This window comes from Saccopteryx leptura, chromosome 5 (assembly GCF_036850995.1).
Source record: "Saccopteryx leptura isolate mSacLep1 chromosome 5, mSacLep1_pri_phased_curated, whole genome shotgun sequence".
In the NCBI taxonomy this organism is placed as follows: Eukaryota; Metazoa; Chordata; class Mammalia; order Chiroptera; family Emballonuridae; genus Saccopteryx; species Saccopteryx leptura.
Window position 1 is genome coordinate 194,587,943 of NC_089507.1, and position 12,841 is coordinate 194,600,783.

Here is a 12,841-nt window from a genome sequence, read left to right on the forward strand (position 1 = left end):
GATATTTATAACGGTTATCTCTTCCTGTTGGATTGCTTCCTTTATCATTATGTAGTGATCTTCTTTATCACTTACTATATAGTCTTTGTTTTAAAGTCTATTTTATCAGATATAAGTATTGCTACCCCAGCTTTTTTTTCATTTCCATTTGCATGAAATATTTTTTCCATCCCCTTACTTTGAGTGTATGTGTATCTTTTGTTTTGAGGTGGGTCTCTAGTAGACAGCATATGTACAGGTCCTGTTTTCTTATCTACACAGCTACTTTATGTCTTTTGATTGGAGGATTTAATCCATTTACATTTAAGGTTATTATTGATATATAGTTGTTTATTGCCATTTTATTCTTTAAATCTACAATACATTCCTCTTTTACTAGATTTTTTTCCCTCTTTGTTTGGTTTACAGCAGGCCCCTTAACATTTCTTGTAGCATTGATTTGGTTGTAATGAATTCCTTGAGTTTTTTTTTTTTTGTCTAGGAAGCTTTTTATTTCTCCTATTTTAAATGATAACCTTGCTGGATAGAGACATCTTGGTTGTAGGCTCTTGTTTTGCATTACTTTGAATATTTTTTGCCATTCTCTTCTGGCCTCTAATTTTTCTGTTGAGAAGTCAGATGTCATCCTTATTGGGGGCTCCTCTATAGGTAATTGACTGCTTTTATCTTACAGCTTTTTTCTCTTACAGAGAAAAAAATATTCTTTTTTTCTCTCAATTTTTGTATTTTAATTATGATGTGTCTTGGAGTAGGCCTCTTTGGGTTCATCGTTAATGGGACTCTCTGTGCTTCTTGAACTTGTGTGACTTTTTCCTTCATCAATTTAAGGAAGTTTTCAGCTTGATTTTTTCAATCAGATTCTCTATCCCTTAATCTTACTCTTCTCCTTCAGGAACCCCTATGATGCAGATATTGTTTCTCTTCATGTTGTCACAGAGCTCTCTTAGAGTTTTCTCAGACTTTTTGAGCCTCTTTTTGCTGCTCTGCTTCCTTGATTTCATTTATCTTGTCCTCTAAATCTCTGATTCAATCCTCAGCTTCATCCATCCTGCTTTTAATTCCTTCTAGTGTGGTCTTCATTTCTGATATTGTATTTGTCATTTCTGACTGGTTCTTTTTTATTATTTCAATGTCCTTTTTGATACTTGCTATCTCTTTATCTAAGTGCTTGTTATGTCCATCCATTGTTGCTCTAAGATCTTTGAGCATCCTAACAATCATTATTTTAAATTCTGCATCTGGTAATTTGGTTATTTCCATTTTATTCAGATCTTTTTCTGGGGATTTCTTTTGTTGATTCATTTGGGTTGCATTTCTCTGCCTTCTCATTTTGTCTGTGTATAAGAAGTTTGTGGCCACAGGAGTCCAATGGGTGTGACCTCTGTGTTCCCTAGGTGTGGTATGTCTGCAGGCCCGCCACCCCTTCTGCCACCACCTTGGGTGTTCGGGCAGGGTCGTTGCTGGCCCGACCCTCCACATTATTTGTTGTGGCTTCCACCTTGCCTCCACCAGCAGGACTGTATTTGCATGCTTAGGCTGCAAGCCTTGGCTGGTCCTCAGCCTCTGCCTGGACCCTGCGGGCTGGACTGCGCTCCTGTGTCTGGGCTGCAAGCCTTGGCCAGTCCCAAGCCTCCACCCTGCCCCTGCAGGCAGGACTATGCTCATGCACCCAGCCGCAAGCCTCACCTGTTCCCTGGCTTCCACCTTGTCCCTGCGGATGGGACTGCAGGCAGGACTGATGGGCCCCATCCACAGCCATGATGGACCCCCAACTTCTGCCCCCATGGGCTGAACTGTGCTTGCACCTGGACAGCAGCCACGGCCAGCCCCTGGCTTCCGCTCCTGCCAACGGGACTGTGCTCCTGTGTCCTGTTGCTGCCCGCCCTCCGGTGAGCACTCAGCAGTGTGGGGGTGGTGATGTAGCTCAGACTTCAGCCCTCAATACTGTATCCCTGATGGCTTCCTCCTTCTAAGTGCTTCTTTGCTCTGGTTGCAGCAGGGGAGCTTCTGTTTGGCTGATGACCTGCTTCCCTTTGCTTGTATTGCTGGTTCCAGGAAAAATAATTCACTTTAGATTTGGGGAGTGACTCTCAGCCCAGGGGTTAGGGCAACTTTCTCAAAATGTTTCTCCCCGTGCCTCCTAGATTACACTCTCTTCCTGCTACTTCGGTCCTCTGAGCTCTCCCCATCCCCTGGAACCCCGGGTGAGTGATTGTGAAAGAGGTTTTCTGCATGGTTCCTTTAAGACGAATCCTTTGTCTGAGAAATCTGTCTCTTTCTTGCAAACAGTATCCTGGCTTGTTTCACAGCTAAATTCTGTCCATATGCCTCTTCTAGGCTCTGGCGCTGCAGGCTAGGGCTTCGGTCCTGGGGCCCAGGACCCTCCCCTCTCTGGGAAACTCCCCTCCTGCCATGCTAGTCCCTCTGGGCTGCTGCTCGCTCCCAGGAGCTGGGCAGCCCTCTCTGCATTTCTGCTTTTCCTACTAGCCTCAGTGTGGCTTCTTCGGTGATTTTTGGTTATAGATTCCTCTTGGTTTAGCCCAAAGTTGGTTTTTCCAGATGAATGTTTTTCCAGATGAATGTTCTTAAAATTAAGTTGTAATCCACTTTGGTTCTGGGAGGTGGAAGTTGGAACATTTGCCTACTCCATCGCCATCTTGCCACCCCTGGTATAAGAGCTTTGTAACAGTATACTTCCAAAATAGTATAGAATGTTTTCTCACCCAATTTCTCTTTTTTTATTGTGGTAAAATGCATACCGAGACTTACCATCTTAATCATTTTTTCTTTTTCTTTTTTAAAATTTTTATTACTAAGTGAGAGGTGGGGAGATAGAAAGACAGACTCCTGCATGTGCCCCAACCATGATCTATCCAGCAAGCCCTCTACTTGGCAATGCTCTGCCCATCTGGGACTGCTGCTCCATTGCTTGTCAACTGAGGTATTTTTAGCATCTGAGGTGAGGCCATGGAGCCATCCTCAGCACCTGGGGCCAACTCACTCTAACCATTTGAGTGATGGCTGCAGGGGAGGGGGGGGGAGAGAGAGAGAGAGAGAAAGAGAAAGAGAGGGGGAGGGGTGGAAAAGTAGATTGTTCCTTCTCTTGTGTGCTTTGACAGGGAATTGAACCCAGGACTTTCACATGCCAGCTGATGCTCTACCGCTGAGCCAACTGGCCAGGGATGTTAATCATTTTAAAGTGTATAGTTCAGTAATGTTAATTATATTTACATTGTTATGAAACATCTCCAGAACATTTGTCATCTTCCATTAAACAAACTCCCCTTTCACCTCTCCACCCAGCCCCTGCTAACCAACATTATACTTTTTGTTTATATGAATTTGACTATTTTAAGTGGACTCAATCTTCATCTCTAAAGCCTGAAAACTTGTTAATGTTGAAACTCAAGACTTCTTTTCCCCCCAAAAATAACCATTGGTACTGTTTGAGTTAGAAAGTGTCACCACTGTCTTCAAGCAATTAATAATTCTTAGTCCCATCAAAGAAAATTACTGTGAAAGTTTCATGACCGTATAGTTGCAAAAGCAAATAAGACATTTTCTGCTTGGGTAAGCCATCTAAAAATGGAGTATTATAGCTAGTAGGGACATTTGTCCTTTAGGGTAGGTCACCAAGTGGCCAGCAAAGCTTTTCCTGATGTAGAGACAAATTTTTCTAGTTGGTGGGTCCTTGTCCCTCAAGATGTTTTTTGTCATGCCCAAAAGCATACACAGGGACAGTTTTGGAGTCTTCTCGGTCAACAAGAGAGCACTACTATAGGTTAGACAGGGCTGTAGTGGCCATTAGTCCAAAATACAGGCACATTCATTGTGTGCCAGGTAATCTTTTGATGACTTCGTGGAGGAAGGGAAGTGAATACCTCTTATAAACTGGTGCTTATGGAATTATTTTCTCACTGCATTGATAAATTCATTGAAGGTTAACCCTATACACTTACCTTACCATTTGCTAGGTAGCACTCATGTCTTACAAGGTATTGTTTGTTTACTGTCAACATGTTTGTAACAACTGTTGGATTTAATAGAAATGTTTGAACAGATGCTTATGCACAGAAATATAGTTTATTTATGGTATTAGCTATTTTCTTTGCTTTTTTTTTTTTTTTTTTTTTGTATTTTTCTGAAGCTGGAAACGGGGAGAGACAGTCAGACAGACTCCTGCATGCGCCCGACCGGGATCCACCTGGCACGCCCACCAGGGGCAATGCTCTGCCCACCAGGGGGCGATGCTCTGCCCCTCCGGGGCGTCACTCTGCCGCGATCAGAGCCACTCCAGCGCCTGGGGCAGAGGCCAAGGAGCCATCCCCAGCACCCGGGCCATCTTTGCTCCAATGGAGCCTTGGCTGCGGGAGGGGAAGAGAGAGACAGAGAGGAAGGAGGGGGTGGGGGTGGAGAAGCAAATGGGCGCTTCTCCTATGTGCCCTGGCCGGGAATCGAACCCGGGTCCCCCCGCACGCCAGGCCGACATTCTACCGCTGAGCCAACCTGCCAGGGCCTGTTTGCTTCTTTTTAAGAAAATATTAAATTAAAAAATGTGTTTAAGAAATAATTTATTAAGAACCTGTTTGTGTCCAGAATGTATTCAGAACTTTAGCTCATTAGTTATTGTATTATCCTATCATTTATAGATCAGGAAACTGAGACTCTGAAAAATAAATTGACTTAAATATTTTTTTTTTAATTTTTTACAGGGACAGAGAGAGTCAGATAGAGGGATAGATAGGGACAGACAGACAGAAACAGAGAGATGAGAAGCATCAATCATCAGTTTTTCATTGCGGCACCTTAGTTGTTCATTGATTACTTTCTCATATGTGCCTTGACCGTGAGCCTTCAGCAGACCGAGTGACCCCTTGCTCAAGCCAGCGACCTTGGGTCCAAGCTGGTGAGCTTTGCTCAAACCAGATGAACCTGCGCTCAAGCTGGCGACCTCGGGGTCTTGAACCTGGGTCCTCCACATCCCAGTCCAATGCTCTGTCCACTGCGCCCCCGCCTGGTCAGACTGGTGAGCTTTTTTTTGCTCAAATTGGTGACCTCGAGGTTTTGAACCTAGGTTCTCAGCATCCCAGTCTGACGCCCTATCCACTGCGCCACCGCCTGGTCAGGTGACTGAAATTTTTTAAAATTGATTTGTTTACATAGATACTACTAGAATTAATTTAAATACTGTTAAATCCTAAAAGTTAACTTTATTAGATTTTGATTGATTTACTGTATGTTTTTTTAATTTACAATATACTTATAGAGTGGTATCATAGAAATGAATATAAAGTAATCAGTGTGATTTGTTTGTGTACAGAGAGAGAATCAAAGAAGCTACTGACTGTAATTCTGAAAAATACATTAAAAATAAATAAAAGAGAAGGGAAAGAATTGCTTTTGTATTTTGATGCATCATTAGAAATTATTAATGTGATATACAAGATTTTTGGTGCAAATAAACATAGGGTAAGTGTGTAAACTGTTTTTAATAAAAATTCATTATTTTTACATTCTGGAAACTTGTAGTTACTTGGTGTTGTAAGTTTGATTGAATTTTTTCCCTAGAATTTTTAAAATGATGTGTAGATACTTAGTTCTTTAAATTTGTATTGTGGAATAGCCATACCTTTTGAGATACCTATTAGGAAATATTTCAGATGACAAATTACCAGCAACTACTTAAAACATTTAATGAATTCTTACCAGGTGTTTTAAAAGTGAAATGAGATGAAGCCCTGTTTTCAAGATAGTAAACATAGTTTGTGAGAATTATAGAATATACCTCAGAAAAGTGGCATCAGGAAAATGTATAGGAGTTGAGGAAAGATAATGCTTGCTAGGAGTCAGATTTGAAGGAAAGGCTGTAGAGATGGGATTTGAATAATAGCCTTTGAAGTTGATGGATAAATGTAGGTGAGATTCTTTCCACAACTGTGGAAGACATTATAAGTTGGATGTTGTTTGGGAATCTAATGTGAAAATTCATGTTATGTTTGGGGGACAAGTTTTGATAGTGCATATCTCTATTCAAGCTGCTATAACAAAAGTACCACAGACTAGGTGGCTTAGACAACAAACATTTACATCTCATAGTTCTGGAGGCTGAGAAATCCAAGATCAGTGTTCCAGCAGATTTGGTGTCTGGTAGGTGAGGACCAAGTCTTTTTTTCACTTGGTTATCACATGGTGGGTGGAAGGGGTGAGGGAGCTCTGCTGGGTTTTTTTTATGAGGAAACTAATCCCATTCATGAGGGCTCTGTGCTGGTAACTTAATCACCTCCCAATAGGCTTTGCTTCCTTATACCATCATATTGGGGGTTAGGTTTCAACATGAATTTGGGTCGGGGATACATTCAGTCTGGGGGATACAACAATGCAAAAGACTTATGCAGGATAGCGAGTATGTTTGTGAGAAGCCCTTACCAAAATGACTGTGGTTAATGGGGAGTCATTCAAGTGTTCAGAGAAAGGTATTTATATATACAAAATAATTACGATATAATTTGGCAAGTTTGAAAGGAAACGAGTAGGAAATAATTGCATTAAAATGGAAAGATTTAGAAGAAAGTGACATCAGCTTGAATTGATTTAATTTTAGGAATTTACCAGAAAACAGGGTATTTCAGTTGCCAAAACATCTGTGCATATACTTTTTGATGCAAGTGGATCACAGGTATGTGTCTAACTTACTTGTTTTTAATCGTTGGGCTAAGTTTAACCTAAATAATAGCACAATAATAAAGTTCATATTGGAGAGTGAATATCTAAAAAATGTTTCAACTTGGGTAGTGCTTCAATAAAGTGTGATTTTTAAAACGTTAATAATAATTTATTTTAGTACAAAAGATATTTAGTTATTAATAAGTATCAGTTTGGGTAACTTTAAAAATTAGAAGTATATGTCCTTCTACTAATGCAAAAACTTGTGTTAGGTCTGTTAACATTTGAAAAAGTGGATGCTTGAGGGGAATACGGGGGTGGGGGGATGCATTTGGGGCAACACTAGAATCTATGTAAACATAATAAATTAAAATCAATAAAAAAAAAAGTGGAATGTTTTTAGTTGGGTTACTTTGTAGGCTAAAAATTAAAACAGTACATAGAATATTGGAAGAATTGACCTTGGAAAATGTGAAGTGAATGGGCACTTTACTAAGCCATCTGGTGGTTTTTGAGGACCTCCTATAGTTTCCAGTTTTAAGTATTTTTTCTACATTCTCCCAACAGATTCTAGTGCCGGAAAGTCAGATCTCACCAGATGCAGAAGAACTCGTTAGTTTGAAAGAAAAACCTAACTCCCAAAAGGAATTTGCTAAACCTCCAAACCGCATCAAAAGTAGTATTCAAGGAGACAGAAAAAATAGTCAGCCTGAGGTAAATATGATGTCAAAGTAGTCATTTAAAAAAAAAGTAGATCACCCTGGCAGGTTGACTCAGTGGTAGAATGTCAGCCCGGTGTGTAGAGGTCCTGGGTTCAATTCCTGGTCAGGGCACATAGGAGAAGTACACATTTGCTTCTCCACCCTTCCCCCTCTTCTTCCTCTCTATCTCTCTCTTCCCCTCCCGCAGCCAAAGCTCCACTGGAGCAGAGTTGGCCTGGGTGCTGAGGATGGCTCCATGGCTTCCACCTCAGGCACTAGAATGGCTCAGGTTGCAACAGAGCAATTGCCCCAGAGCAATGCCCCAGAGCATCACTCTCTAGTGGGCATGCCAGGTAGATCCTGGTCGGGTGTATGCGGGAGTCTGTCTGCCTCCCCGCTTCTAACTTTGGAAAAATACCCCCCCCCCAAAATAAATAAATAAAATAAAATCATTGCTATATATAATTACAGAAAAAAGCATCTACATTTCAAAGCACTTGCCCTAGCTTTTACAAATACAAACAAAAACAGTGTTTTAGTAAATTGTGTTTATGTGTAAGGGTTAAGACAAGGTATACTCTACATGGGAAATTCTACATTAAGGATATATAGAAAAGTAATTACCACATTCTCACATAACCCTTCTGTTCTGTTTTTCCTCCACACCTGCTCCATTGACGATCTCCTCTAGGCCAAGTCCCGCAGAACCACTTTTCAGCCTTCTTCATCATAGCTTGTGACACTTGACATTGTTAACAGCCTTCTCTTTCTTAATGCCCTCCTCTTGTTTGACTTCTATGTTGACATTTTAATTCACTACCTTACTTCTATTACTATATCAGAAATAGTTTCTCTCCCCACTCCCCGAAAGTAGGTTTGTTCTCAAAGCTTCTTAACCAACATCTCCATGCCTTCTCCCTGAGTGAGCTTCCTTCCTGTGCATAATTTAAGCTTAATGTTCTATAGCTACTTTTCCACTTACTGTTTGAATAGTATTTCCTTCCTTATGTCTCTTCAAGCCATTTTATGAAAAATCTAACAGAAAACTTTTTAAGTAAGAGGAAGGGAGATAGTAAGACAGACTCCCTCATGCATCCCCACTGGGATCCACCCAGCAACCCCTGTTTGGGACCAATGCTTGAATCAACCGAGCTATTTTTAGCTCCTGAGGCTGCTGTGCTAGGACTGACCAAGCCATCCTCAGTGCCTGAAGCTGATGCTCAAGCCAGTTGAGCCACTGGTTGCATGAAGGGAAGAGGGAGAGAAGGGGGAGGGGGAGGGGGAGAGAAGCAGATGGTTGCTTCTCCTGTGTGCCCTGACTGGGAATTGAACCCAGGACATCCATATGCTGGGCCAGAGCTCTATCCACTGAGCAAACTGGCCTGGCCAGAAAACTTATCTTTTGCCTCAAATTTGTATCTTCCTTCATACTTCTATGATGCACCATTGATGATGTCCTTGATACCAGCCACTTTTTCCCACCATACCTACACCTAAGGCACTGGTGATTTTTCCCATAGTGTCCCCTACATCCTTTCCTTCTTGCTCCCTTTCCATACTCACTTTAGCATATTTAGATCAACACAGTCATCTCTTATTTGGTCTATGACATTTTTTCATCCTGTGAGCTACCCAATATAGTAGACCACTGATTTTTCTTAATACTAGCATTTTTCAGCTCAGAAAGCTTTATGTTCTCTGTGTTTATTTCACTCAGTCTATAAACTTGGACTTTGTTCTGAGACTACAGTTTTACTCTATCAGAACTCTCTTCACTTTAGGAAAGTCAGTTGCTTTACTGTATCTTTTTTGCTTTATGTTCATTCTTGCCTTGATACCTTTATTTATGTAGTTTCTGTTTTACCTTTACTCATTTAACATGTACTTACATTTACAAGTCTTGGTTCATTTTCACCTTCTTTCCAGAGCTTTATTGAAGTTTACTAATCTCTCGCCTTTTAAGGCAACTATAAATTTTACAGGCTTTTCTGTACAATTTGGCATGTTTGTTATGATTTTTTCCCTTTAGTCTTGTGTCCATCATTAAATTAAAAATGCCATCTTATATTTCCCTTAGATGATTAGGTTATAAAAGGCATTTCTGTGTCTTTCTATCAGAATCATAACTTGAGTAGTTATTAAAAATGCAGATTCTTTGACCCTTCCCACACCTTATACTTACTGAATCATAAATTCTGAGAAAGCTTAAGCACTGTAAAGTTTGAAAACATTGCACTATTGTGAAATAACCATTATGTTTTCAATAATTTCAAAAGATACTGTGCATTTACTGTGGTTGTTCCTCATGGTTTAAGATAACTACTCCTAGCAGAAGAAAAATTTCTGAAGTCTCATCAAGGACTCATTATTGAAGCATTTGTGTGAATAAGTGCTCAGGTCCCTTTTGCTATACCACTAGGAACTGTCTTTTTTTAGGAAGAGTCTATTGGTTCAGTAGCTTGTTTTCTGCTTAAACTTAGAATTTCCTTTCCTCCTGTCATCCCTCACCTTTCCTCCTGTCACCCATCACCTTCCCTCCTGTCACCCCTCACCTTTCCTCCTGTCATCCCTCACCTTTCCTCCATGTCCCATATACAAACCCATGTTACACTCCATCTATACTTTTTTTTTCTTTGTCCATGGGTAGAGGTACTTTTAAAAATAGCTCTCCTCTGCCTCTACAATTTGTTACCACCTACTCCTTCATATGGTTCCTTCTGACACTCCTGTCCCATGTTGTCCCCGCCTTTGCTTTTCTACTTCTGTGGCTCTTACCGGTCATTCCAGGATGAAGTTAAAAAAGCATATCTTCATTGGAACCACTGATTTGTGTATCACTAAGTTTCCGAATTCCTATAGCTACTTATAACTCTGACTCCAAAGCAGTTTAGTCTTCACAGAATATTGATATATTTTTAATGTGAGGAAGTTTTGGACAATGCTTAATGTTATAAAAGCATTCATAACACATTTATATAGATATATATCCAAACATCATCTACATGAAATAGGATAGGAAACTGTGAACCATTGGTTAACTAGATAAACTCAGTATTGATGGAAAATTTTTTTACATGTCTAGATGTCGTGTCAACATTCTTTAAAACTATATTCCTTTCTTGTTTTGGCTATCTGTTCAATACCAAACATTAGGATAAAATCCTTAGTGAAAACTCAGCCTAAAACAAAGAAATTTCTGGGTATCATGTTCATAAAATGTCACATATCTTTTGCATAAAGTCAAGGTAAAATGTTATTGAATAAAATTGTAGGATATTTAATTTTTAAAGGTACTATGTGTTTACTGTGGTTGTTTCTTATGGTTTAAGATAATTATACCCAGCAGAAGAAAAATGTCTGAAGCCTCAGTAATTGTTACCAGTGCAGAAAGTTCCACTGAGAGAAGACCATTACTTTTAATTGACACATGTGAGTTTTACTGTCTTAAAAGATTTCTAACAACTGCTATTATATTTTAAAGCAGAAAAAAATTCAGGGCTATTCTGGACATAATTTACCTAGAGGATAAGTTGGGGATATAAAAATTGAAAACTATGAATCATAAATGCTTTCTAATTGTCAAGAAATTTCAAATGTTTAAAAAAAGATTTAATAGATATTGACATATAAACATTTAAAATATTAATATCCAGCGTTACTAATTTATAATTTAAGTGGGAGCAACATAACATCAAACACTGAATTAGGCCACTTTGGCTTGTTTCCTCGCTCCCAAATGTGTATTTGGTACAGCTTATCCTCTGGTAAAGTTTAGAACCAGTTTTCTTTCTATAACGTGGGACTGACGTGTGTCTGCCCCATCAAGTTATAGGTTTAAGAATAATCATTCATTTATATGATAAGAAATATTGTGAAGCCTGACCAGGCGGCGGCACAGTGGATAGAACGTCGACTGGGATGCAGAGGACCCAGGTTCAAGACCCCGAGGCCGCCAGCTTGAGCGCAGGCTCATCTGGTTTGAGCAAAGCTCACCAGCTTGGACTCAAGATCGCTGGCTTGAGCAAGGGGTTACTGGGTCTGCTGAAGGCCCACGGTCAAGGCACATATGAGAAAGCAATCAATGAACAACTAAGGTGTCGCAATGAAAAACTGATGATTGATGCTTCTCATCTCTCTTCGTTCCTGTCTGTCTGTCCCCATCTATCCCTCTCTCTGACTCTCTCTGTCTCTCTGTAAAAAAAAAAAAAAAAAAAAAAAAAAGAAATATTGTGAAACATTTGACCAGTATTTGGTACATAATAAGAGCTAAATAAAAATAATCTGATACCGTATACTAGTTGTTATAAATACCATCTTATTTAACCTTTATGAGAATTTAATAGTGACCTCCTGTTCCCAAAATACAATTGCCTATCAGGTAGGCAGCTGTCTAATGCCAACAGGCTCTTCACACTTAACAGGTCCAAAAATAAATTCTCTTTTCATGTCCCTCCACCTCCCTGTCAGTTTTTCCCCCATTTCTTCTTTGGTACATGGTATCCATAACCCATTTAATTTTCTAACCAGAAACCTGGGACCCATCCTAGAATCTCCCTTTTTTACCTTCCTCATCTAAAGAATAACTCAGTAATAGCAATATGTAATTTAAAACTTCACAAATATACCAGTTCTTTGTCCTTTTTAGCAACACCACGAAGAGGAAAAATTAAACCACCACTTCAAGTGATGAGTTCTGCAGAAAAAACTGGTATTTCTAAAACATCGGAAAATGAAGTGGATGATGCTTTATCACATCGATCTAAATCACCTGCAAGAAGAAATAGGGGAGATGATACAGACAAAGTAACTTCACTTTGAAAGCACTTTTTAAAATAAAATTTTGTCAAGTTATTGTAGAAATACATATTTAGCTAACCTCTTTTACAGGCAGTGAGTGTCTCACTTTGTTTAAGGCATTGCTTTTTCTTTTTAGGTATCATTTATTGTCCTTGAACATAAATAAGGTCATTCTCATAACTCCTTTACTGTGCTGACAATAAAATCTAGGAATATTTATTCACTATAACTCTGATTTATGCATTTGTTTAGAGAAAGGGTTCACCCTCATTCTTTAGTTACACAAATTAGTGTCTGCTATGGAGATGGTTCTGGTATAGAAATATAAGATACAAGTGTACTCTGTCCTTAAGTGTCTGTCTCCAAGTCTAGTGTGGGAATAAGACAAATTAATAAAATCATAATATTCTCAGATGTACCTATAGGATGAAGTAGGAACCTAGTGGAGGGGCGGGTGCCTTATGCCAGAGCTGGAGGGGGAGGGTGAAGATCAGGAGAGGCTCTATGAGGAGATGGAGAATGAGTTGATTTCTGAAGAGTAAATGTTATTCAAATGGACAATGTGGACAAGGGCATTTATGCCAGATAATTGAAGGGACAGAGCTGGGAATGGATAAGAGGAAATTGTTTTTAAGAATAATAGGTAATCAGAGATACAGATAAGAGTGTAAATGAAGAAC

The 12,841-nt window shown here is 39.6% G+C and overlaps 1 protein-coding gene across 1 annotated transcript in view; it reads left to right on the forward strand.

The window, feature by feature from the left end:
* The window catches only part of SYCP2 (synaptonemal complex protein 2), a 92,946-nt gene that overhangs the window by 25,897 nt on the left and 54,208 nt on the right, over positions 1–12,841 (forward strand). The window contains 5 exon segments of the mRNA XM_066386601.1: positions 5,321–5,469; positions 6,602–6,676; positions 7,231–7,377; positions 10,694–10,793; positions 12,010–12,167. Of these exon segments, the coding sequence (XP_066242698.1) occupies positions 5,321–5,469; positions 6,602–6,676; positions 7,231–7,377; positions 10,694–10,793; positions 12,010–12,167 (629 nt within the window).